The 27212-nt window shown below is 37.0% G+C and overlaps 1 protein-coding gene across 4 annotated transcripts in view; it reads left to right on the top strand.

Annotated features, from left to right (window-relative positions):
• TRRAP (transformation/transcription domain associated protein) overlaps positions 1 to 22567 on the top strand; it is a 76901-nt gene extending 54334 nt beyond the window's left edge. For all 4 annotated transcript variants that reach the window (XM_069870550.1, XM_069870553.1, XM_069870551.1 and 1 more), the window contains exons 60-70: positions 1828 to 2029; positions 2777 to 2941; positions 5424 to 5514; positions 6306 to 6505; positions 7267 to 7528; positions 13616 to 13841; positions 14422 to 14639; positions 16817 to 17001; positions 18634 to 18837; positions 19803 to 19997; positions 21303 to 22567. In XM_069870550.1, the coding sequence (XP_069726651.1) occupies positions 1828 to 2029; positions 2777 to 2941; positions 5424 to 5514; positions 6306 to 6505; positions 7267 to 7528; positions 13616 to 13841; positions 14422 to 14639; positions 16817 to 17001; positions 18634 to 18837; positions 19803 to 19997; positions 21303 to 21587 (2233 nt within the window). In that variant the 3' untranslated portion in view covers positions 21588 to 22567. The remainder of the gene's footprint in view (positions 1 to 1827; positions 2030 to 2776; positions 2942 to 5423; positions 5515 to 6305; positions 6506 to 7266; positions 7529 to 13615; positions 13842 to 14421; positions 14640 to 16816; positions 17002 to 18633; positions 18838 to 19802; positions 19998 to 21302) is intronic.
• The last annotated feature ends 4645 nt before the right edge of the window (positions 22568 to 27212 follow it).

Below are 27212 nucleotides of genomic sequence, written 5' to 3' on the forward strand. Positions count from 1 at the left end.
GAATGTGTATTTAATGGCAGTGTTGCTACCTGTTACGTGTGGGTGGAATAATTCTTCTGTCACTGCATTGTGGATACTTACAGAAGGAAATCCATCAGGTTTTAAGCTGTACACTGCAACCTCACATAGCAATTTAAGTCAGAAAATGATGAATATCATCTTCTGTGGATATAAGAGAGAGTTTTAAATAGGCAGAATGCAATTACTGTGATGGAAAGTGCCGTGTGCTTTTTTATTATGGCTGTAAGCGACCTTAGTTTCAGCTGAGGTGCGAAGAGAAGAAAGGGTACCTCCCTGTATCTCTCTAAATTGTTTTAAATTCATGCAGATAAAGGCAGCTAAATTATCTAGTTTGTCTTGTAAGAATGGAGACAATGTTTTCTCTTTAAAATATGCTTCTGATGTACTTACGGTATCTTAATCTTACCAAAAAGCACACAGGCATTTTTTAGCATCATAGCGGAGGTGAGGAATTTAGGAAGGTTACCTTAGGAGCAGTGGCAGTGTCGAACCTGAGAATGTGTGAGTACCGATTTCCTAAACTGGAAGTTAAAGGTCACCTCTGCTCTTGCATCTCCCTGTGCTGCCTGTTTTGTGAGCAAGGTGATAGAGCCATTTTAAATAAGTCATCTCAGGTGTCAGGAGTGATGGATTGTAGAGAAGGACGAAAGAACTGAAGAACTTTAAAGTCCCCTTTTTATAAAGGGGAAGTAGTGTTACAAAGTCATCTATCAAGGCTGCTGCTGTGGTTGCCTTCAAAACCTCCATCTAGCATGCAGGAAGCCTCTGAAAGCATGTAATGTATTTGTGTAACGTAGAAACTAATTTATACTTTGTCAGACGATGTTGCCTTCCTTTAGAGTTTTGCCGTAATAGCTCATAATTTGAATTTATTACTCTAATCCTCCAAGCTAATGTTTTTATATTAAAAAAATACAGTTAATTTAAAATAATTAGACAAGCATTACCTTACTTTCGTAAGGTTTATTTCAATGCTTATTCTGTAAAGGAGAAGCGAAGCACTTTCTCTTAAGGAATCTTGGAATGTGTCAAAAGTTTCAACAGTTCAGTTATGTGTATGTGAGTTTTCTCATCCTTTATTTATATTCCTGAAAGGTTACATAGATCCAAGTGATGTGTGTATATATAGAAATACATATATATATATAGGGATGAATCATGCCAAATCTTCGACTAGGAACACTTGAAACCTAGAGAACACTTCAGAAGCATCAAACAAATAATTTGGTTACCGAGAATTGTGTGATTAACCTTCGTATCCTTCACTTTTCCTGTTGGAAAATAAACTTCTGAAGCTGTGGGGATGAGGAACTGACTTTTCCCAGATAACGTTGATTGTAAATGTTTTCATGATTGTTGTGAGAGAAAGTTAAGTAGAATGTAGTCCCTCCCAAAGGTACTTAATGCGACATCTTCCAGTGTTGCATTTTCTTACTCCCTTTGTAGCTCAACAGAGAAGCACTTTTTAACACTTTTGCTTCTGCTCTTCTTGTGTTTTCATTCTTTCTTCTTTTTGCAGGTATTGTTGCTTGGGTTGCAATTGCAGTACACTGCAAATTTTAGTTTTTTCAGGGAGTATCTGGAAATCTGAGACACATAATTGTTTCCATTGTGAAGCATATTTACCTTCATCAGTGCTGAACTTTAAGGAAAGCTGAGACAAAAGCCTCATAAAGGGCCTTGCAAGAGAACTTATGTAAAAATATCATCAAGAAAGTAATTGAGTATCCTACCAGAAATCTGACTTATGTAATTTAGTAACTTTTTGTTAGTATAAAACTAATATTCTTCCTCGTCACAATACAGGTCTGAAGAGGCAAACAAAGCTTTTTCTGCAGCTGTGCAGATGCACGATGTGCTCGTGAAAGCATGGGCCATGTGGGGCGATTACCTGGAGAATATCTTTGTGAAAGAACGCCAGCTTCACCTGGGTGTGTCTGCTATTACTTGCTACCTGCACGCGTGCCGTCATCAGAATGAGAGCAAATCAAGAAAATACTTAGCAAAGGTAAGATCTAGAGATGCCTCAAAAAGAATTGGAGATTCGCCCCTTCAGAAAAGGCTGGGATAATGTTCAGTGCTCTTTTTGCAGTATACATTCCTCAGCTTGAGGATATTTACTTTAATGTCTCTTATGAAGAAAATCTAAAAAATGGTAGCATGCTGTGGAAGACAATTTATTTTGAATATGAAACAAACATAGAAAATATTTTTTTAGATTAACAGTGGCCTTGATAGCACTCTGAAGTTTATTATTCTCCCTGTCTGATTGCGTAACTGTTGGTGGTTTTTACTCAGTGCTTAATATATTTGTATTTAAACTAAACTGTTGAAAAAGCAACATTAGGAGTGGACAATTAAAATAATTGAAAACACCAAAAGAAATAGTCATATTCTTGCATCAAAGTTAATTTAACTGAATAGGATATTTTAGGTTCTGTAAACATACCTCATTTTCCACCCAGACCTCAACCAATACCCAAAAGAATTTGTGGAATGCAGTCGTGTTTGCTTTTTCTGAGTTATTTCATAGCAAGTAGAATACTTATGTTTATTTCTTTACATTATTTAGATATTATTTCTAAGGGAAAAAATTATTTTGGACAGGCATAATGAATGTTAATTCTTGTGTCCAGGGCACACAAAAGGACTTCATATCGTAGTAATAAAATATCTGTGGTTTTTTATCCATTGTAATGATTGATACGTCTTGAATTTAAGTGCTGAGAGATGTCCTCTTAAAATTCTCTTCTAGGTTCTCTGGCTACTGAGTTTTGATGATGATAAGAACACCTTAGCTGATGCAGTAGACAAGTACTGTATCGGGGTTCCACCCATTCAGTGGTTGGCCTGGATTCCGCAGCTGTTGACGTGCCTGGTTGGCTCAGAGGGCAAACTTCTTCTGAACCTCATTAGTCAGGTACAGAAGATAATCGCTAATTCTTTAATGTCTGTAATCTTTGTTTTCGAGATGAGATACAACTATTTTTCAAAGCTAGTAAAGAAAATGCCACGCTTTAAAAGTGCTGTTGTTTGCAGCTGTCGAGTTAAAAAATAGTAATTGCTCTCTGTAAGGGGAGTATTTTAAATTTCAAAGTGAGTGTTATTCAATGAGATGAAATTCAGTGAAATTGTATGCCATATGTGCGTGAGGCACTATAGCTTTCCCTCTGGAATGCTATTTATTACATTTTTGTGAACACTATAGTACACATCTAGAAATACGGTTAAATGCTTGTAACGTGGGAGTCAGGAGAAAGAATTGTTAGCTTTAGTGACTAAAGGGCGACCTATTTCATAAGTGCTTTGTTTATTAGACTTGATTTCAAAAAACAAGGCTCTGTCTGTCACCATTAGAAATCTTTACTGGGGCTTAGTAAATTTTCACTTGAAATTTAACATGACACATGATTAGGCAAATACGGATAAGGTTTAGGGAGGTAGATGAAGAAGCTGGCTTCCTGGATTTGTACCTCAGAACTGACAGACAGGAGTTTTGATTAATCTTCCTTTAGGATTTTAAGATTTTGCTGCTTATTGCTGTCTGTTCTGAAACAATATCTAAGAATAGAATGTACACCTGTATCACAGTATGAAGTTGGTTTAAGGATGTCTGCAGACTCGGGTAGAATAAGTAACATTTTTCTGTTAATGTGGTTTTAGATACTGTTTTGTTCTTGCTGAGTGCGAACAGCATTCAGATGTCGTGGTTTCAGTGATATTAATGGTTCATGGGCTAACTTCGACTGTTTCAGCACGTGTACAACCTGGAAGCATTTTGATTTTTGTTCATCAAAATTAATGTAGAACATTTGTGAAGTCACATAAATGTACAGGTGAACATTTGAAGCTCTCACATTAGCCTGTACCCCAGGGCACTCCCATCTGCTCCTGAAAACTGGCAAAGGACAACTATTGTTCTCTCCTTCCCTCCACTCGTGATTTTTGAGAGAGGGACTTGATGATCCACACGGGTTCCTTCCATCTCAGAGTATTCTATGATTCTATGATATCCAGCTCCTTTTAGACTATCCCTTTTTCTTTTTCAGAGCTCTTAAGAATGTGTATTTTTGTAGAGAGAGGATATGTCCGTGTGTGATTGCATGTGCATTGATACATGTGTATATAAATGTAGATTAGTACGTGTGTGCATATGTATGCATGTTTCCTACCCTCTCTCCATAAAATAAAACCAAAACTTTGAAGAGACCATGCACCCAAGCAGCTTAAGAAAGCAAAGTAGCCCAAGGCAAAATTTCTGATGCATATGGCTCAGTATTGTCTTGCAACACCATATGTGCTCAGCTTTCTTCTGACAACAGAAAGGAAAAACTTATTACAAGGAGTTGTAGACACTTTTTATTTGTTGAGACCTGTATAAAATTTTTAGAAGTGAGTGCCTATGCGGAAGTCCTACTATACTCAGAGCTTAGGCTCATAAATACTGCAGATATTTTTGTTTACCTTGCCTTTACATTTTGGGTCCACACAAGGAATGTAAAATAAAAAATACTAGATTTTCCTTGTTATGCACTTAAAACTAAATGTTTGCAGAAGTATTGGAAACTAAACCTTATGTTCTCTTCAAATAATTTGTTCTTGAATTCCAGCATGAAGCATACGTATGTTGTGTTAGTGATCTGCCACCGTGTTACCAAACAGTTAAGTGGCATTGCAAAATTTCTACCACTTACCACACCCATTTGGATGGCGAAAGAGTCAGTGATCTAGTAAAATTGTGGCTGGAGAAGCCTCTAATCGTGCCCTAAGATGGGCTTTATCACGGATAGTACTTAGACGCATCATTTCTTTCCCTTAATAGATACTGAGGTTTACACATTTTAAAGGGGATGCTGAATGTTAATACCACTTTAGCTTTTTTTTTTCCCCCCTTAATGAAAGACATAAAATCTCTTTTATTTTTGCGTGAGATTGGTATCCCCTTACATTAAGTGCCACAGTTTGGTGGAGTAAAGTTACTCTCTAATGGGTCTTCTTATCAGGTATCGTAGGGCTCGCTGGGAATTGTGGCCTAATGTAAAGACTAACTGCTGTCATTATGTCTGTTTTTCTTCCACTATGTACATGAGTAAGATCTTTGAGTGGGTCCAGCTGGTATTCTGGCATTATGTGGTTTTGAGGTTTATTAGGCAATCTGATCTGGAAGCCCTGATTAGGCAGTGCCTTGACAGTGTGTGTAGGGAGTTACCATTTCCTCCTCTTTGTGTTTCTGTTACTGAAATAATCTTTAGTTTCCTTGCTTTCCATAAACTGTTACTTAAAACAAAGAGTCAGTTATTACTGAAGCGCACTCATTTACAAAGAGAAAACTGTATGTGTTGATCTGATCTGCAGTCAGTTTTTCTTGACTGAAAATTATGTGTATGTGTTTCTCTGAACAGGTGGGAAGGGTCTATCCCCAAGCCGTCTACTTCCCTATCAGGACCCTCTATTTGACCTTGAAGATAGAACAACGAGAGCGCTACAAAAGTGGTGAGCTTGATAAGGATCAAATTGTTTGTAACTTAGCTATTATTTTGAATTCTACCTGATTTTAGGAGGAAAATGGGAACTTTAGAAAACATACCAACTTATCAAGGCTAAGAAAAAAAAATTGTGATAAACTTTGCTTATGTTAATTTATTTCTGTGAACCTAAATCTACAGTTGGCTTGAGCTGTCTCAAATTTTCTTAAGTGAAATATTCCCATATAATCTCCAGCGAATTCTAAGATCACTACTTGAAGAACTCCGTGATTTGTGTCAAGTAGCAGGAGGTGTCATCTAATAAAGCAAAGCTCTGTGCTTAATCACTATCTGATGTAATTGTAATGCAAGAGACCAGGTGTATACTCCACGATGATGTGTGTTGTTGATACTGGTGTTTGTTTTTCAGTTGTGTGGGAGAGATGTCCCCAAAAGGGAAGGGAACAAAACCCCCATAATTTAAGTAGATTGTCTATGAAACGATGTCAGTTACTTGAGGAGCATGGTTAGGAAATGTGAAAGCTAAGGCTTCACCTCTAGTGTGTTTTTGAAGAGTGTTTATATTGCTCTAACTTTGGGAAGTTTGTATCGCTTCCTGAAGCAGAGTTTGTTTTCTAAAACACGATTTTTTTTCTAAAAGAAATTTTCTCAGATCTTCTGTATTTCAGTAGGTATTACATGATCAGTACTTAATGCAAATCTAAAGCAAGCTCTTTCAACGGTTTATTTTATTTCATATAGGCTTGTATCAAGTTTATGAAAGGTAATTTTTACTGTTTTAAATTTTCCGTTTTCTAGATTCTGGGCAACAACAGCCAAGTTCAGTTGGAAATCAGTCCCACTCTGCCTCAGATCCTGGGCCAATCAGAGCCACCGCACCAATGTGGAGATGCAGCAGAATTATGCATATGCAGCGAGAATTGCATCCAACACTTTTGTCTTCTCTGGAAGGCATTGTAGATCAGATGGTCTGGTTCAGAGAGAATTGGCATGAGGAGGTATTTGGCTGTAATGCCTTTATATATATATATATGCCATCTAAGCAAAAGATATGTATCAAAATATGTATCTATAATTATTTTTAAGCAGTAAAACATAGCTATTTATTTTGCTTGGTAAACTGGTGTGTTTGTACAACTGATTGTTCTGATTGGAGTTTTGAGGCGCTTGTTTTTTTCTGGAAGAAGTTTCCCGAAACTGTTAGTTTGATGAATGCCTCTAGAATTAAAGCCATTGCTCGTACTAACTGAAAATATATAGTCTTACACCAAGTTTCACAGGTACCAGTTTCTGTCTTGATCTGGTGGTCGGGCAGGTGGTGATTATTGTCCAAAGTTTGAATTGTAGCAGCAAGCAGATGGACTTGCCACTCCACTTTTATCATTTATCTCTCAGAGGGTCAGGCTATTCTGTTCTGTCCACCTAGCAGAGTGTTTGTTTGAAGAGCGTTTCTTGTACCCCACGTTATTTTCTAGTGTATCACAGAATATGAAATGTAAAACTTAGCAGCTCTTGAAAGAGCAGGGTGTACTTGGGATGAAGCATTTCCCCTACCCAGGTTGTTTAGTTGCAGTGCTAATAAGAACAAGTGCTCTCATTCCGATTGTCCCTCTGATGCAATTTAAAAATACTGTTTTAAGTAAATGCTTCCTAGAGGATAATTTTACTATATAAATTACAGTGTGGGAATAAATACTTGATGTCAAATCAGAAGGCCTAATCTTCTTGATGATTTTGTGTTTCGTCTTTTAATCCTCAGGTTCTTAGACAACTGCAGCAGGGCTTGGCGAAGTGTTACTCAGTTGCCTTTGAGAAAAGTGGAGCCGTCTCAGATGCCAAAATCACTCCTCATACGCTAAATTTTGTCAAGAAGTTAGTCAGCACTTTTGGAGTAGGTCTTGAGAACGTCTCTAATGTGTCCACCATGTTTTCTAGTGCAGCCTCAGAGTCACTAGCTAGGAGAGCACAGGCAACAGCTCAAGATCCCGTGTTCCAGAAGCTAAAAGGGCAATTTACAACAGGTAAATGTTTAAAATGTATTTTTAAATATAACTTCTAATCTCCAGAGAAATTTCCTCTCCAAAGTTCAACTGTGAAAGTGTTCTGCTTTTTTTATTCTTCTTCCAGTTGCTTTTTCTGAAAGAAAATATAGAAAACAGCACCTTTCTGTCATACACCAAACCTGAAATAGTTTGTTCCAGTCTTCTGTGGAATAATAAAGCTTATTCAAGTGGAAAGCAGCCCTCAACATTGAGAATGATTATGTTGTTGTATTTTTATTACCTAAAACTGTGGTCAAATCATGTATATGTTTAAAGATAAAATAGATTTCTTCATTGGAATATTTTTGCAATTTGCCTATAACCACCTGCTGTAGGATGAGGGAGAATAATGATCTCTTTTACAGTGATGCCAGAATTTAATGGAACTATCACCCCACAAATCCTAACTGACAATATTGTGTGAAGTCTTTCACAAGAACCTACTTCTGATGAGTAAGATTACTTTAGTGTTTTGGATAACTAGATCATAAAAATCCTATTACACAAATTTACATCATTGTTAGGTCAATTGAATCAATAACTAGTCAGATCTAATAAAAAATGTACTTAAGGGAAGTAGATTTTTCACTTCATTTGTTTTCTCTTTACTCATGGAGTTACGTGTTTAAGTATCTGATATTTATTTAAAATTCTAAGTAAAGCTTGTGTACAGTAGAGTGTGGATTTGATATATTGAGTGAAAAGTGTTAAGGCCTTGCAGCTGTCTGTGACAGAAGGTGATGTTGATTCGTATCAGTGCTATGCCAGGATTTTGAGTCTTGCATGAATTCCAATCTAAACTACATCAGCATTTCCATAGAGATAATTATAGAATTAGATGAAAATGAACAGTTAAATATAGTTGGTTTTCTTTTTTTAACAGAATTGAAACTTATTAGTTGTTTGAAAAGATTTTTTGCAAGCGTTTTACTTTTAATGTTGTGAAAATAAGTGCACTGATGGGAATCTTGTGAAAGTAACTCGGTTAGTAAATACGACCTATATATCTTGTGCACACTGTGTATTGCACACCGTCCTTTTTGAGGCACAACAGTCGCATGGCAGCAGATAATTGAAGTCCTGAACCATAGGATTAAATTTTTAATGGATGAAGTGTATTAGGGAGGGTAATGGATGTAGAAACATTTTGTGTCTTTGACGTAAGCATACGGGGGGGGAAAAATGCATTTAATACCAGTGTAGACTTGGTTTTAATTTTTAATAATGGTCTTTACATTACAATAGTAGTATCATCACTTTTTTGTTGCTCTAAGTGTTGATGATATGCTCAGGTTTTGCTGGTTTTGAATTATTGTTGGTCTTCTCAGTTTCTTTCCTTCAAGTGTTAGAAGGATGCAGGGTTTCAGATGTTGTAAAGGAAAACTTACTATAGCACTGAACTCAAGTCTGCAAAATCTAATGGTTTAGCCCTTTTCTAGAGAAACAATTAAAGTTTAATTACAAATAATTTACAGTTTTTAGCAGTTTCCTATCTAATCGTAGTATTTATAAAGAGTTACATGGAACAACATATAAACCGAAGAACAACAACATAGGCCTGGACATAAAAATCATCCAAAGTCAAACAATGCAAAGTGGTTTTTAGTAAACTTTAGTTTCATAATACTCGCCTGCTAATAAGTACTTATGAATGTCTTTAGGTTGAAAAGAAATATTTTGCGTACTGATAGATTTGATTTTATTTCAATATAGTAAATTCAGTGTTTTAATTCACAGATGAACTGTGGGAAAACAGGAGGAAATTAAAATTATCAGTATACTTAAGTATTTTGATAATTTAACTCACTATGCAGAAAATTAAAATAAATGTTTTATTAATTTTGCAGTAACAGTAAAAAGTACATAAATAAATGAATAGGAGTAATTACTGCACTAAAGATAGCAAAGGCTGTTTTAATATCTGAGAAGCCATTTGTAAATCATGCCTACTATGTCTTTTTGTCACACTAGAAAGTTCATGTTTGTTTTTCTGATTTTCAGTACCATTTACATTTAGATTATGTACAGATAATTACAGCGGTTGCTCTCTATTTCAAAAGTATCCAAGCTGAGGAGCTGTCTTGGAGTAAACTGTTCCCTTCAGTTATTTCCAGATTAATGTTGACAGCTATGTTTATAGACACTTTAAGCTATGGTTGCATAATCTCTCCCAACATCTGAGTTGCAGCTTGATTTCTGTTGGAGTTACCAGGGACTCTCACACTATTTCTTATATTTTAAATACTTTGTCTGCAGTAATCTGGACCATTGGAGCTTCGATAGGTCATCTTTTTCTGTCCTAATGTTATATATTTTAAAACCAAATTTTACTTTGAATTCTTTTTTTCTGGAACTTCAAATGCGTAGTTCTTTGACCATCTGTTCTTGTTCCTTCTCTCCTTTTCTGCTAAACCTTTGATATCAAAGAACAGGCAAATACTGAGAAAAGCCCCCTTTGAGAGCTCTCTCAGCAGTGAAAGGAGGATAAAAACTGCCTCAATTGTTCTTTTGTGGGCAGATGATAGTTTAGAGTTTGGATCAGCTTCTTTCTGCAACCATCTCTCCACTCAAGCTGAATAGGAATGGAAAATTTCAAAAGATCCCCTTGAGGGGCAAGGTAATTTTCTTGAGAGTTTTGGCATCTGGCACAATGAATTATTGACTGGCAATGGACACTCTATAATCAGAAGGAAGCTTCTTGAAGTCCTAGTGTCTCTCTCAAGTGTGGGAAGAGGGCAGGGGAAAGAGCTCAGTTAATAATTTTCAGCTTTTTTTAAGGGTTCCTTTGCCCACCCCCCCCTTCCTCTGCAAGAGTGAACATCACATCACTTCGGTAGCTCTTTACTGCCCTTCTGATTTTTAGATAATGGGATTTTATCCAGAAAATCCAGATCAAGAGACTGGAGTTAGCATTGTATTTGACTTTGGTCTGGACTTTGCAGTCCTGGTTTTCTCATAAATGAGAAGTCCTGCTTCATATTTCTGCTTAACTCTCACTGAGGTTTTTCATGTTTATTGGTGCTCTCCCAAACTTGTTCTGGGATTAAAAAGAACCTTTGGAAAAGTACAGTGTGTGTAAATGTCTGAATAATAACTTCAAAAGCAAAAAAGTTCTTTTCTTGTGGAGAAGGCTTGGATCTTGTATAAAGGATTTGAACTGCTCTGCAGAACTCAGCTTATATTTCTGTCCTAATTGGCATCTTACATGATGGGTGTTCGGGCTCTTTAGTTGAAGATCCTTGGGTCATGAACTTTTTTAATCGGCTTTGTCCATGAGCAGAATCATCTTTATAGTCTTGCAAACAAACTATTGCTTGTGCTTAAAGCCTTGACTGATTAGAGCTGTTTTCTGACAGTGTTGCAGAAGAGGTTTGTTTTAGTTGTTAAATCTTTGTTTGGAGACGTTTTCTTCATTTTTGAATAGTATGCTAATGTTCTGTAGGTCAAGGGCTTGCAGGGGGACAGAGACTTTGGCACTCTTAATTTTGCTAACTGTTCTTTTTAAATGTTGCATCTTGAGAAGTAATAGTACAGCCCTCATTCAGAAAGTACTAAGCTTTGTCTAGTTGTGTTAAGAACCATCAGGATTTTTTAGTTCTGTCTCACCAGTGGGAGGATTTTGCCTCCAGTTTGTCCTTTCATCGAAAGTAGCGAGAACTTGGCAAATATGGTGGGTTGGATGCATTCATGTAGCAATTTGTGAGGCATTCAAGACTTTGAATGAATGTATTTGTATGAAATACATACACTGCGCTGGGAAATCTCTGGCAGCTTTGAGAACAGAGACTGAGCTTCCTTAATTGAAATGCAGTCTGTAAAGTATCATGGTCTTTTGAGAATATCTCCATTAAAGATGAGGAGGTAAACTTCAAATCCTGTTTAGAATATAAGGAGTATCTGATATAAGCAGTGAGGGGTTTTAGAGCAGCATGTGTTAGCTTGAGAAGATGTTCTCTGGTAGTAAGTATTAGAAAAAGTGGATTTTTTGTTTTTGAAACAGAAATACTGTTTATAAAGATGTCTGCGAAGCATAGAGACTTTGTACACAAACACTATTTGTTTTAGAATTTTTCTTCTCAGATAGGCTGTCCGTTAGGCTGTCCGTGACATGAGCAAAAAGACTAATTGAACTCTTCCCATCTGCCACTGGGAAACAAAACAACAACAACAAAATCCTAAAATAGGCATTTTCAGCAGAACTAGAGCTATTCTTTTGGTGAACTGAATGACTTTCTCTGTAAGGAATATACATCGATGCACTTTTTAACTACTTGGGTGCTTCATATTAGCACAAAACCTAATTGCACTATGGGGATACTTTCCTGCACTTCAGGGATTTAGGAGATAAATGATTCATTATTTTGTCACTTTCTTGAAATGATTTACTCCCACTGCTCGCTAGAGGGTAGGCTTGGGATTATAATAAGCGTGTTTTATATTGCAATAGATGCACTGCCCGTAGCAGGTAGAAAAAGAAAAAGGCACATTACAGAGTTATGCTGAGTTCTAACATCTATAAATATGAGACTGTATTTTTCATTGTAGACCTGCTTTTTCACTTGTAACGTGTTGAATTTAAAATGGCATCTTTTAGAATTGCATATAGAAATGCTTTTTAAAAATTAAAGTAAATTTCCACAATTTGGGATGCCATAACTAATGAAGTTTATAGAGAGAGCAGTTTATTTTCTTATCCAATTGTATTTAATCTCTCATTGTTTTGGTATTGAAGTGCTGAACTGTAATTTAACTTGTGTATGTGGTATATTCATTTTCTCTCTTATGGGAAATTAAAACACATTTATCTATTTGTTTACTTATTTATTTAGCTGTTTATTTGTTGCATTCTGAAAGTGTAGTGAAAGCAGTGCTTAGGAGATGGCATTGGTGGCCAGAAAATGATCAGTATTCAGTGATTTCTGTTACAGAATTATTTGTGTAGTGAATTGAAGACCACATATTGATGTTGAAAAATTTCTTACTCCGCTTGCGTGTAGGCTGGAGGAGATGGTGCCATGGTTCAATATTGTTATGTTGCAAAGGAAGGAGCAGGCTCTTTGCATTATGTTGTAATTTTTGCTAAGGCTGTCATATCTGTTCTTCCTGTGGTGGCCTGCAATTGTTGTTTAAGCTAGGAAAGAATGAAAGGATTTTTTTTTTTTGCAATTCAGAATAGGAGAATAATAGTAATAACAATTTTACTACTTGTCCTACAGTTGCTCACAGATTCTACATTGTGTCCTCAGTTGAAGGTCTTTCATCCCTTTGAAAAGTAAAAAGCCTCCACCAATTTTTAAAAAAATAAATCACTTTTAATGAAATAGGCAGAAAATTGTGCTCGGCTGTAGAATAAACTTACTTTTCCTCTTTCACTAAATGATCTAATCTAATCAACTGGTTTGTTACTGCTTTCTTTCTGTGCAGTCTGTCAGGTTGCAGGATATAGACAGTTAAATCTAGTAATAGTATTTAACATTTTCACAGTAAGTTTTTCTAGTGTTTGACTGAAACAGGAAAATCTTGGCAAGTTCATTATTGACTAAATAACAGAGAATATTTTAGAGCTGTGTTTGGAAAAGAGGTAGCAGATTCTAACAGGTTAAAGTTATCTATAATCTTAGGACTTTACTAAAAGATTTTCTATAGAGACAAAACGTTAAAGAGAGGCTGTTTTTTAAAGGCAGTTCAGCTACGTGAGTGTTCAGTTCACACCATTGAATTGTATGGTTTGTTCTCCTCTAGCATGTGCTGTTGCAGTGTTACTGCAACAATTGCGCTGTGAGTCGTCCTTAATGATTTTTCTCTCTTCTGCGTTTGTCTGAACCTGCTAGTTTTTCTTTGTGTTGTAGCTTTCCATTTTACTGTAGCAGCCGAGCCTAGCATGATGCTTTTCTACCTAACAGGTATGTGCGCTGTGTGTAGGACTCCTTCAAGTATTTTGCTTGAGGGCACGTGGCTGGAAGAACCTTTTTTGAAAATGCAGACATCAGACATTCGGTAGTTAAATTACCTACCTAAAATTTCAAGTGCTGAATACAAATATATGTGCTTTTTGTTTTCTTCTAGATTTTGACTTCAGTGTGCCTGGGTCAATGAAACTTCATAATCTTATCTCTAAACTGAAGAAATGGATTAAAATTCTGGAGGCAAAAACTAAACAGCTTCCGAAGTTCTTCCTTATAGAGGAAAAGTGTCGCTTTCTAAGTAATTTTTCAGCTCAAACTGCAGAAGTAGAGATACCTGGAGAATTCCTTATGCCAAAGCCAACACATTACTACATCAAGATAGCAAGGTAACCTAAAAATACCCCTTGGTAATTGTTATTCTGAAAACATAGAACAAAATTAAAAACTCTACCATCTGTCCAGTCTGCAAAAGTAGATGTTCTATGCATATCATATATATATTTAAATTGCATATATAGAGTCATACTCTGGTATAAGACCTTAATTTTTTCATTTTATCCTCTGGTAAATTTATATTCCCTCACCAGGCAGCTGTACTGTTATATGAAGAGAATATTTGGTTTTCTTTTACGTTGGTGTAAGTTGAGATTAGTTCTTCTTTTGTAGTCAATAGAGGTACTGTTCTTCAAAATAGCAATAAAGGTCTGAGCTAATGATTAATATTGCTTAAGAACTGTGTTTTCTTAAAAAAGATAAATAAAGTCAAAATAGAAGAGCTTTTTGACTGCAAAATAGAAACTATGGGCTGGCTGGATAATAGAATTGTACCCTGTGATAGAGTTGCACTTTCTTATTTCTTTGGCAGGGTTTTGTTGTTTCGTTTATTTTTTTTTAACTTTTTTAGATCACAATTTAATATCAGAAGAGATTAACTCAAGTGCTTTAATACCCCTTATGTCTTGATAGGTTTATGCCCAGAGTGGAAATAGTTCAAAAACACAATACTGCGGCTCGGAGACTCTACATCCGAGGCCATAATGGGAAGATTTACCCGTATCTGGTGATGAATGATGCTTGCCTGACAGAGTCACGCAGAGAAGAGCGGGTGTTACAACTTCTTCGCCTTTTGAACCCTTGCTTAGAGAAAAGGAAGGAAACCACAAAGAGACATCTGTTTTTTACAGGTACTGTAAAGAGAGATTTGTGGTTTTTTTAAATATAGGTTCTACTCAAAGATTATAATCGCTAAAGTTTTTGGCAGCTACTAGTCACTGATACTGAAGTTTTTGAATATATAGAAGGTAAATTCACATTTACCTAGATGATTCGTCTTTTCTGGCATTGTAGCACCCCTCTGAAGAAGTGAAGTTGATTGTATGTGGTCTAGGGTGTTTTTAGAAGACCTTACACCCATAATTTATGGTTTAAAGTTCAGTTGTAAATAACATGTATAAGGCAGAGGCATGCCCATTGGATCTGTTGCTATGGAAATAGATATATGTACTTTAAAACAAGCATTTAGAAACAATCAGGGAGGGACAGAACAAAACTTTTTCTATCAAATTGCAGTGTATGAATGTTGAATTTCTTTACCTCTTCCCTATAACACAAAAAGAGAAGGAATTTTTTGTAGAGCATTGAATTTGATCTATAGTTTCTGAATTCTCTGATATGAGAACATATCTTAGTAATTTTTAAAGTAACTTTATGTATCCTTGGCAATGTTTACTTTGAAGAATATATACTGATTGGTTACTTGTTACCAAGTAAAAAATGTCCATTCCTAATCTAACTTTGGGATGCAGGACTTGGGTTGAGTGTACTTCTATGTCCTGTAGAATGTTTATTGGTTTGGAGAGTGCACTTGCCAACACCACCACCTGGCAGTGCTTAAAAATTAGACTCAACAAACACAAGGTAGGGAGGCCTTAATGAGGAGAGTTAAGGAGGGTTCTTGTATTATATTAAATTGCCAAAGTACTCACATAGTAAAAAGGTCACACATTTCGGCATTTGAAAACAGGAACAGTGAATGAACACTGAACACAGTCTTAATTCTTCTTAATTCTTTCTCTTTCCTTGTGTATCTTGACTTTTTCGTGTATTGATTATGAACTCACGTGAAATGAGATCCAGAGAATATCGAAGTCTTGCCCTAGCAACACACATGACCTACGTGTAATTCAAATACAGATGTAAATGCTTTAAAATAGTTAAACTCCAGTGTTTTCAAGATACAGTAGATAAAGCCTTGAATGATATGATAAACAAGGCCACTGATAAAAAAATAAATCCTCTGTATAACATGATTAGTAAAGTAACAGGTTTTCCTTCAAAGAGCTGCTTTTAAACTATTGTGGTTTGGGAAGAAATTCTCTGCCTTGTGGTTTGATGCTGTTTGAAAGAACCTGAAGAACATTCATTTCTCTGCTGCCAGAGGTTAATGGAAGCAGACCAGAAGAAATAACTCATTGACACGCCTTCTGCAGAATGCATTTTTTTTTCTTCAAAGAAATTACGTCAAACAATTCAAATGCATGTGAACAACTTTTCCCTGTATTTCTGAGCTTAGTTATTACAGTTTCTGAGGGAAATGAGGGAACAGTTCCAGTGGCAACTGGAGGTCCCTGTCAAAGAGTACAAACGGGCCCACTGGAAAATCTGGCTGTGCTGGCCTTGTCTTTGATGTAGGTGGGAATGCACATGAGACACAGTAGGTTAGTTCATCTGCTGAGCACCATGAGAGTGCAGACAGGATATTTTGCATGTTTACTGCTCACCAAGGAAAGCCTCAGTGGCTTAAGTTTTCTTATTATTGAATATTTTGTTGTGCCTTCCCCGTGTTATTTTCAGATAGTGTCATTTAAACATCTATTCCTCAACTATATATACATTTTTTTTCTCCAGGTTTTCTGAATAACTTTAAATACCCTATTGAGTTTAATAGTTTTGTTCTTCAGAGTAACTTTTATTGACATAATGCCAGTGTTGTGTAATCAGATATTATGAACCCGTTTGCATCTGAACGGTGTTACACTCTTTTCTGCAGGTAAAGAAAAGTAGGAAGAAAAATGAGTGCTCCATCTTTTTTACCGACATAATTGATGTTTCTGTTAAGATAAAAGAAAATCTGCCATCACTTTGTTTTTAACTGAACTTGTGAATTAGTTGCTAATGTGTTTTTTCTTGATCCGCTTCAGTTGATCATTACAGTTGTGTTTTATGGGCTGATACTTGCATGTTAATTCTTCTCTTAGTATTTGGGTTATGGATTAACCATTTTGATTTGTTTTGTCTTTCTCCCTCTGCCCCTTCCTTGCCCTGCCACCGTCCTCTCTCACCCTTCTCAAATTGCTCGCAGTCCCCCGTGTTGTAGCAGTTTCTCCACAGATGCGTTTGGTTGAAGACAATCCCTCTTCTCTTTCCCTGGTGGAGATCTATAAGCAACGCTGTGCCAAGAAAGGCATTGAGCATGACAACCCTATTTCTCGTTACTATGACAGACTGGCAACAGTCCAAGCACGAGGGACTCAAGCTAGCCATCAGGTAGGGGAATGGATAAGATTTTAATCAAGGGCTTTTCTGCACGACTCTACTGTTCTGTGTCCAGTCTCCTCCCTGCCCCCCCCAGCCCCAACCCTTCCCTTCTTATTAGATGCAAAATAGATACATTTTGCAGAGGTGGTGTTCAGATTTTTTGGGGTTTATTTTGGTCACACTTAATGTATTCTATCTCTTTGCTATATTACTTTATCTTGGAAAGCTTCAGAAAAGCTGTGTTTGCTTTACTCAAGGTTGTTTTGGGTAACTGCAGCTGAAAGCAGACAAGGTGTTGATTGCTTTTTGGCCGTTTCATATAATGCTTTGAAAATAATTAATTGATAACATGGGAAACAGCGTTCCTAATTTACATAAGTGGTTACAGTGTTGCATGTGATGCAGTCTTCACCCTATCTCCTGGAATTGCCAGTGGATTCATTTCATCCGAGTCAAATAAATACACTTGAGTAATCTCACCCTAATAAATGATGGTACTCAGAAGACAAAGTTCCCTCTGTGTGTAACCTCCATCAAACATCCAGTTGTGATAAATAAGGTTATTTTATGTTTTTTATCTTAAGCTTAATGGAAGTTCTGACATGAAATGCCAGTCCCATTTCAAATATAGGTATTAGAAAACACACAGTATACATGTATCAGACATCGTTTAGAGGAGTGAACTTTTCAGGCTTTCTTTGTTACAAAATAAAATAAAATGTTATGTAACATCTGTTTCTATTTTGACAATTTTTCCTTCAGGTTATGAAACTCTGTAACAGCCATTTGGTTGAAGTCAGTATGACTATCATGCTTTCTGGTGTAATAGAACAGATCCTAACTTTATTTCTTTTTCTAATTAATTAGGCTAGTATATGCTACAGTAATTCAATGTTTTGGTAGATTGCAAATGTTTACACCTAGGGAAATAAAACTATTGCATGGTGTGCACTTACAGAAATAGTCAAATACAACTCTTGGCTTTTATCTTTTTGTATTTTTGAGATAATTTTGCTGTAATAATGCATGTTACAAATTACCCAGTGTCTTTCCGTATCTTGTATAATAAAAATCCTTTACCTTTTACCTGGGATATGAAGAAACCATGCAGAGAGTCATCTTAAGTTACATGCTTTGTAGGTCCCACGTCTGATTTCAAATCTTTCCAATATGCTTAAAGTAAAGGTTTCTATTTTATTGCTGCGAAATGCATGTGCAGGTTGCACTGCAGCTAGAAAATAGTGAAGTATGTTCCGTTAGCTTCCCATAAGGAAATGCAGCATCTGATTTTCTTGAAAGTCATGAATAGAAGATACTTCACATCAAGTTACAGAGCTTTTCAGTCTCAGGTTTTCCAATGTGCTTGTCTGCTGTTCTCATGCTTATGTGGTTTTATTAAAAATCTAGTCTTTTCAGATAAGAATATTTTCTAGCTGTGCAGAGGAGGGGCTAAGAAAATTTTGTGTGTTTTGACAAAGCAGTCAGGAAACAGTGTTGGATTGAAAGCATCCAAGTTCAGGATGTTTTTCCTAAAATAGGATACAGTAGTTGAGAGAAGTCTGGTAGTTGCTTTTGTCATAGTTGCCTGTTAAGAACTGTATTAATAATGATCTCTTTCAACTACTTTTTTTTCATATGTAGGTTCTCAGAGATATATTGAAAGAAGTACAGAGCAACATGGTGCCACGCAGTATGCTTAAGGAGTGGGCTTTACATACATTCCCCAATGCTACAGATTACTGGACTTTCCGAAAGATGTTCACGATTCAGTTAGCCTTAATTGGCTTTGCAGAATTCATCTTTCATTTAAACAGACTCAATCCTGAAATGCTGCAGATTGCCCAGGTATGCTTAGTTTGTTCTTGATGCAAACTGTCATTTTTGATCGAATGGAAATTTGGACTATACTTTTAAAATGAGTCAAACCAGTAATTCAGCATATGTAATTAACAGTGCATTTCAGTCAGCTTTTCATTTATATGTGATTGCACATCATGTAGGTAGTAATTTAGTCCCCGTGGACATCAACTGTACCTTCTGTGGTGAGAATTTAGAACTTTGTCTGTAAAATTTTTCTTAGACATTAGAGCTGTTCATATGAATGACTGATAAAGTCTCTCATTTTAGTCCTTCTCCAAATACCTTGCTTTGAATATATCAAACAGTTTTAAAAAAACCAGTAAAATTTAGAGCCTTATTTTCCTAAAGGGGAATACCCTTTTTCAAATGCTGTTTTCTTTTTGGAATTGCCATCGCGTCAAGCTATGATTCCTATTAATAGTGATTTTCTGTTTTAACCCCACATTTAAAATGACACCTGCCACCTTCATAGGGCAAAGGTGGTATATATTAAAGTCTTAATGCCATTTTAATGCATGGAGAGCTAGACTCTGTATAGCAATTAAGATTCTTTAATCCCTCTAGATAAGTGTTCAGATGCTTACCCAGAGTGAGCAATGCATAAAGAATGCTTACCCAGAGCTGGGATGCATAGAGAACAGAGATCTGTTTGTCAGCATGACTCTTTATAGACCGTGCTGCAGAAGAATATTCCTTAAGTTTGATATTACAGTTACGTGTATTTAGTAAGGAATTTCGGACACGTGTTTTGAGAGAAATACATAGCCTGACATTGTGCATAGCTTTCATTTTAGCTTTTTTGCTCAAAACCTCTTTGAAAGAGTGAAAAGCTACTGGAATACTGTTTGTACTCCGACTATTAGTAGTAAGCAAAAATCCAGCTTCTTTTGGTTTCATTAGTGAAATTCTATTCCTTTAACTACTTCTGTGCCTCTTGCTTTTAAATCCAGGATACTGGTAAGCTAAATGTAGCTTACTTTCGCTTTGACATTAATGATGCTACTGGAGATTTGGATGCCAATCGTCCAGTTCCGTTCCGGCTTACGCCAAACATTTCTGAATTTCTTACCACCATTGGGGTGTCTGGTCCACTGACTGCTTCTATGATTGCAGTAGCTCGCTGCTTTGCACAACCAAACTTTAAGGTTTGTATACCTTTTGAAAGGTTAATTGCAGGCATGTTTTATTTGGCAATTTATAAACCAAACAGTACTTCTCTTGCTTAAGGTCGAAACTGAACAAGTCCACATTCGTTTTTAAGTTTTGAGGAAGAGGTGCTGATCTGGTGACTGGCAATAGGACATGAAGAAATGGAAGTTCATAGTGGACATTAGGAAAAGGCTCTTCACTGAGAGGGTGGTTTATCACTGGAACAAGCTCTCCAGGGAAGGGGTCATGGCACCAAGCCTGTCAGAGTTCAAGGAGCATCTGGTTGACATTCTCAGACATATGGTTTAGTTTTAGGTAGCCCTGTGACAGGCAGGGAGTTGGGCTCTACGATCTTTATCGGTCCCTTCCAACTTGAGGTATTCTGTGATTTTTTGAAGATCAGAGCACGGGTGCCCATTTATTCTTTCTGGAGTGATGAGTGCCCAGCTCTGTTCAGGCATGTGGTGATTATTACTTTAGATTATCTATCGTTTAGACTTAATAGGAATGCTTTTATCATTTTCTGAATTTATCTTTTTTACAAATGCCCATAAATTATATTAAATGTGTGTTTGTATGTTGGGCTCGTGTTATAAAAGGTTATATTTGTTATCTGTAAACAGTGAATTTGACTGAGGGGTGGATAACTAGAAGTTTGTTTCCTCAAGACTGTTGGAGTTGACAGATCGATGTCAGTAACTCAGTTCAGTGATGAGAAAAAAACAGGAAACTATTTGTAGCAGTGATTTCTTTTTCAGCCAGGGATAGAACCGGCCTATATATACATTTGCATATGCATGTATATATTATAAACATATGTGTCTGTGTTGCAATAAGCATTCTTTCCCTTTTTGGCAGAAAACAGTATCCCCTGAGAGCATAATCATTGTGCAAACAAACCCCCAGCTTTGCTGGGGCACTCCTAGTCTTTGCACAAGACCTCTGTGTGTGTGCATGTGTGGGAAAAGGCATAAATTTAGTGGAGTCATTTAAAAATAGAATGTATGCGACTGTGTTTCTGTATGAAGATCTGAACATATGTTAGTTGATGTGATTTTTTTTTTTTATTTCTATAGGAGTCATTCTGGTGTATTTTCATAATGAGAGCTTTTTATGAAAAGAAACGCCTTGAGAGGAAATAGTAAAGACAGTTGGAAGCCAGGCTTCTCTTAAAAGGGCTGAGATTGCAGTGCAGGACTGAAAGCATCAAAATACTGTTGACTAAAATCTAGTTACAATTTTGTAATCCCTGATGGTTCTTTGGGTTAAATCTAATAGTCTGATTTTTCTTCTTTGCATAGGTTGATGGCATCCTAAAAACCGTGCTACGGGACGAAATAATTGCATGGCATAAAAAAACACAAGAGGACACTTCCTCTCCACTCTCAGCAGCTGGGCAGCCTGAAAATATGGACAGCCAGCAGCTGGTTTCCCTAGTTCAAAAAGCTGTTACTGCAATCATGACTCGACTTCATAATCTTGCTCAGTTTGAAGGAGGAGAAAGCAAAGTCAACACTCTAGTAGCAGCTGCAAATAGCTTGGATAATCTCTGTCGTATGGATCCCGCCTGGCACCCCTGGTTGTAACTTGAAATTTTCAATAGCCTTTTTTGCTGCTGTTTGTGGTGTGAGCCATATATTGTATTAAGAAAATGTGAAAAAAGCTTTCCAGACCTTGGCTTACCTGCCACACTGCGTTTTGTCAGTCGTCATTTTAATTGTGTTTACAGTAATATGACAATTTCACTGTTTTAAAGTTCACACGGGGACATTTCCTCCCGCTTAAGAAATATTGTTAAATATACAACAGCAACTTTCACAAATAGAAGAGTGGAAATGAAGAGAGGAAACTTAATGTACAGAAAGATCTTATTTTAAGATGAGGACTATAAAACTAGCACTATTAGATTTAGGGACAGCCATTCATAGTAACCTACAGTATATACGTTTTTTTTATACAATAGTAAATTTTAAATAAAAGACAGTAATCCCAGTTACTGCATTTTACTTTGTGAAATTTTACTAAAATCACTGTCCCTTCATTATACCAAATTGAAGGCACAAACAAGTACTCTTCCTTTAAGTTTTCATCAAATTTACATGAGCAAAGATGGTTTGTACAGATAATTTTGTACTAAGTGTATAGAGGTGACTTTATTTTAGGCACTGAGAAAGTGATGATCAAATTGTGCTGGCTTTTCTTGGAGCACAAGCTATGTGTACAGTAAAAGTGTAAAACCATTTAGAGTATTTGGTTTTGTTGTGGACAGTGTTTGTGGGGGGAAGTTTATAAAAAGGATGGAAAAAGTCATCCTTTGTTAGATGTATTTGACTGTAATAGATAAAAAAAGTAAAATATTATAAAGTTTTCTCCTTTTTTTTAATGTTTAGAACTACCGTAGCTTCTTGAGAATGGATCAATTTCTTTGTAATTTAAGAAAAGATTTTAATGAGTTTAATGTTTCACTCGTCTTTCTGTTGTGTTAGCATTTTTATAAATCTTTGGTGTTGAGAATGTTAAATTTGTACAGAGTGATTTTTTTCAAAATAAACATTTTATAAAATTCTCTAGTGTTCATTTTATTTAGAATATTTTTAATATTATACCATGGACTAAATAGAAATGACTCAAAAGGTGGTGTAATCTTTAATAAATTAAAACAGCCTATATGTTCAAAGGTGATGACTGTAGTAATGAGATGTGGATGTGATGTTCTCATTTATGGTGTTGAACATGTTTACAGAAGAACTGCCACCAGTAAGTATGTATAGGACAAGAATTTCTTTATTAGGTGTTAAGTCTTTCCTTCCTAGCCAGTCAGTTAAAGCGTTAACCATCTATTTTCTCAAAGTCTTTAAACAGAATGGTCTATTTTGTGTCTACAAGAAATTTGGCTTTTAAGTAATTGTCCAGAGGTCAAGATTAAATCTGCAGATGAACTCTGTTAGGGAATATCTGCTGTTCCCGCAGAAGAAAAGATTATTTTGATCTTGATTTAGCTAACAATGGGTCTGGCTTGTATTTGTTTGTTGTTTTTTTTTTTAAGCAAGCAGTCAACAGATTCTGTGAATATTTCAGAATAATATCTAATCCTAGAGGTTTTGGAATAAAAAGCAAATTGGAACTACTTGTTCATTAGCTTAAACTGTAACTGCAGTTGTGCGTTCTGTGTTTCTTTGAAATTATTTCACTTGGAGGATTTCCCATGTAAATTTATTTTCAGTTCTTTCCTAGGCAAAAATGGACCAGAACTTCTCCCAGCTGAATCGCTATTGCCTTTCCCGTTAGCTGGTTTGAGGACCTCACAAGACCAAAGGGACTCGAATCAAAAATGTCATGACTTTCCTATGTGACTGCCTACTTCGTCCTTGGGTCCAGAAGAGTCAGTAGCAGATAAGGTCCAGCAGGAAGCATTCACTCCTCAGAAATTTAGAAAAGAACCTTGGCCAGCTGGTTGACCCTGGACTATAGTCAGGTGACAAAGGGTAAGGCCGGTGAGTTTGTGGATTTCAGATGCAGGCATTTAGATCAAAGGGATCAAGTGTTTCTGTTTAACAATTAGGTACATTGCAATATTTACTGTCGGAGTTTTGGTTTATTACTTTGGACCAGGTGCTTTTTGTTCTAGGTCATGGTTCCATTCCTTGAATGATGAATAAAGTGTGCTCCCCTTATTCCCACACTTGGTTTGTGTGCTTCTTGTATATCAAAGAGAGGATGATGGACTGATAGAGATATATTTTGCTGTATGCCAGTATATATCTGGCATGCATGGAGTATATGGAAACTCAAATACATGAGTGGTAAGGCCTATATAAGGATTTGGAAAGTAAACATCTTTTTTTTGGCAGAGACTTGCTTCCTCATCAAAAAGATGTTGGCAAGTAGAATCTGAACTTTCTTCTTATAAAACATAACACTTCCTGCATGTGTCACAACATACCCTATATGCAGTCATTCACAACTAAGCTGAGTGCTTTCATGACTTGAAAGGAATTGTTGGCTTCCTTTTATTGACAAGTGTAACATTTGTAGCTGTGAAATATGGTACATGCTGCATCAGAGGAGTTGCAGTATTTTTTCTTTAATCATTTGCATGTCTTAGATATGTGCGACTCTGAGCAATGACAGCATTCCCTGAAAGGGAATCATCAGATAATTCAGCTGCTTTTCTGTTCATGGTAGAAATCATAATAGAAAAATGAGAATGTAAGTTAAAAGAGACAAACTTTGTTGTTTTTAGATTTGTGGCATCTCTTGTTTATTAAAATATAATCCTAAGAGAAAACTTGGGATGTGAGGAAGCAGTGCTAATAGGGAAAAGACAGTTATTTTAATGAGGTCCCTGATGGTGTTAATGTGCAAATGTTAAAGACTCAGTTCTCTTCTTTCATGAATATATGCCACGGATTTACCTTACTTTGTGAGAAGACTTATACAGTCTTAATCCAGAGTTTTACCACTGGCTCCAAGGAGGTAAATCATGAAAGCTTTTAGTTACACATGAGCATTCTTCAGAGCCTGGAGGAAATCTTCTGACATATCTTGTATGACCAGCAACTGTCCATTAGCAGGTAAGTTGTTTGATGTAGTACAGTATATGAAGTTCCTGATTATCTTCAACAACAGCAGGTATTTCAGCTACATTTGATCTTTTTTTTTTTTTTTTATGATAATAGGTAAGGGTTCCCTGTCTCAGTAGTTCAGATATATGCTCAATATGCATCTTGCTGAGCAGAAACTTGAAATACATAAATTGTAAATTCACTTTAAGTGTTCCCTTTAAGATTTCTTCCCTCAAATTAGACATTAAATAAAAAAACCCTTGTTATTACTCTGTAAAAACAAATGCCTGAGAATTAAGAGGTGAAATGCGCATTCTGTGTTTTTAAAATTCCTCCTGTTATGTTTTTGGTTTTTTCCCCCTGTAGAGTCCTGGATAGATTTGGCTGGATATTCATGAGGTGTCCTTGACACCTAAGTTGTGCTGGCCATATTTTAAATCTGTAAGAAATGCATAGAGATATACATATCAATACAGTTTCGCACACATACTTATGTTGGTGTGAAATGGACTTTATAGTAGGTGTCACGAGCGACAGCTATATTAGTAACTAAGGAGCAGATTTGGCATGCAAAATTGTAGAGAGCTGTGGATTTTACATGGAGAATAAATAGTTGTCAGGTTTCTCAAATTATACTGTATTATTTCAGCCTTCTAATTTTTGTAATCATGTTTGGCTCTGTCTTTATTAGATGCTGCTGCTACAATTTAACTATATATTATTATAGTCTGCATTCAAAGTAGTTTATCGGTATTCATTTGCTTAAGTGAATTGTACTCCAAACCAAAATAATTTAACATGAGTTGGATGTTGGAGCCCACCCTCTGAAACTGGTGTGCTGCTTTCCTCTCCTGTAATTGGGCTGTCTGTGAATTGTCAGATAGAAAGAGAGCGAGTGAGAGATTAGTTATTACTGGAAGAAGATGACTCAAAGCATTTCAGCAGCAGACAATGAAAGCTCTGTTTCATAATGGCAGTAGAATAAAGTTGCTTTTAAGGCTCCGATCTGTTCCAAACATGATACATGAAATGTTCTTTTGTGGTGTAGAAACCTATTCAGGGAGAAGAATTCAAACTCCCAGGAGCTTTTAATCAGCTCGGTGTGGGTGCGTTTCACAGTTAAGAGGTTCAGGAGAGCACATGTGAAACAACTGGTGTCCCGCATGTGATTTAGCGTCGTTGGTTGGATGCATCAGGGTCCTCAGAGTCCACGTGTGCAGGAGCTCCGGGGGGTTACTCAGCTGGTAGTGCTACACGGCATTTCTTGTAAAGGAGAACTCGAGGTGCTGAGCTGCAGGGAGTTAAAAAAAAAAAAAAGCCTGTGAAATTGTTAACTTTGAATTTAATCTCCTGACTGTGGCCTTTTCATTTGCTCTAAATTAGAATTGCCTCTCCCTGAGAGTTTCGAGAAAAACTGGAGGAAATGCTATTTCTTTGTCGGCCTCTCTGCTTTTGGGCTGCTCCCTCTGTTGTTATAATCTCCTGTTTTACTTTAAGAAATCTATTATTTCTGTCGGTGACCCCACAGAAAACACCATGTAAGCTCCTGTAGTGGGTGTCAGTGCCAGGGGGGCTGGGGCAGGAGGGGGGGCTGTGGGGCAGGAGGGGGGGCTGTGGGGCAGGAGGGGGGGCTGTGGGGCAGGAGGGGGGGCTGTGGGGCAGGAGGGGGGGCTGTGGGGCAGGAGGGGGGCTGGGGCAGAAGGGGCTGGAGGGGAGGAGGCTGCAAACCGGCCTGTGCGGGTCCCAAACGATTCCACCTGGTCTGGGAAATGGGCGGGAATTCCAGCCACTCAGGGAGCACCTGGAGCTGCTGCTCAGAGTGCCTGAGGGTCTTGAAGGAAGGGAGAAATCATTACGTTAAGGGAATGAATTAGCTTAAACAATAATAAGAATCAGATTTTGGCCAGCTTGCAGTTAGAATGTGATTGTTAAGAGGAGTTCAGCTTGTTTACTCGTTGAAAGGAGGAACAAAACAAGGATTGAAAGGACAAAGGACAGACCTGAGCTCAGTGAGGGAAGAGATAACAAGGACCATCAGAGGCTTCTGAAGACACAAAGAAACTGTGATGCGCATACAAGAGTGGGTGAAAAACTGGGATAGGAAGTTTCTGGAAAAACAATGGACATGTAAGTGTTTCCGGGAATCTATACGGGTATGTGGGTTTAACCAGTATAAAAGTCATGTAACCAGTCTCAATAGCTGGACACATTAGGTGGCTTACCCTGTGTGTACCCCGGTGCCATTTATTAAAGGAATACCCTCTTAATGATCAAATAGGCATTGATTATAGAGTTTGGCTTTTCACGGCATCAGTCTCCAGCTCGGGGAGACCCGCAGAGAAGCATGAAGGAGCCAGGACGCCATTACAGTCTGTGCCCTGAGGGCTGAGGGGACTGAGGGGCCACAAAATGGAGGGAAGCTGAGGGAGAGGAGCAGGGAGGGGAGGTAGAGAACTGAAGCAGGGCTTGGTGAAGTGGCAAGAAAGGTGCTTCCCAACGGGTTTGTTGCATTTCTGCTTTTTTTTTCCCCTCCCTCGATAACTGAGCCAGTAATTAAAGTTTTGTGTTAATTGGCAATAAATTGCAGTGACTTTCCCCTCGTGCAGGCTGTTCTGTAAATGACAATAAGCAGCCTGGAAAATGTTT

Source organism: Phaenicophaeus curvirostris, chromosome 16, assembly GCF_032191515.1.
Source record: "Phaenicophaeus curvirostris isolate KB17595 chromosome 16, BPBGC_Pcur_1.0, whole genome shotgun sequence".
NCBI lineage: Eukaryota > Metazoa > Chordata > Aves > Cuculiformes > Cuculidae > Phaenicophaeus > Phaenicophaeus curvirostris.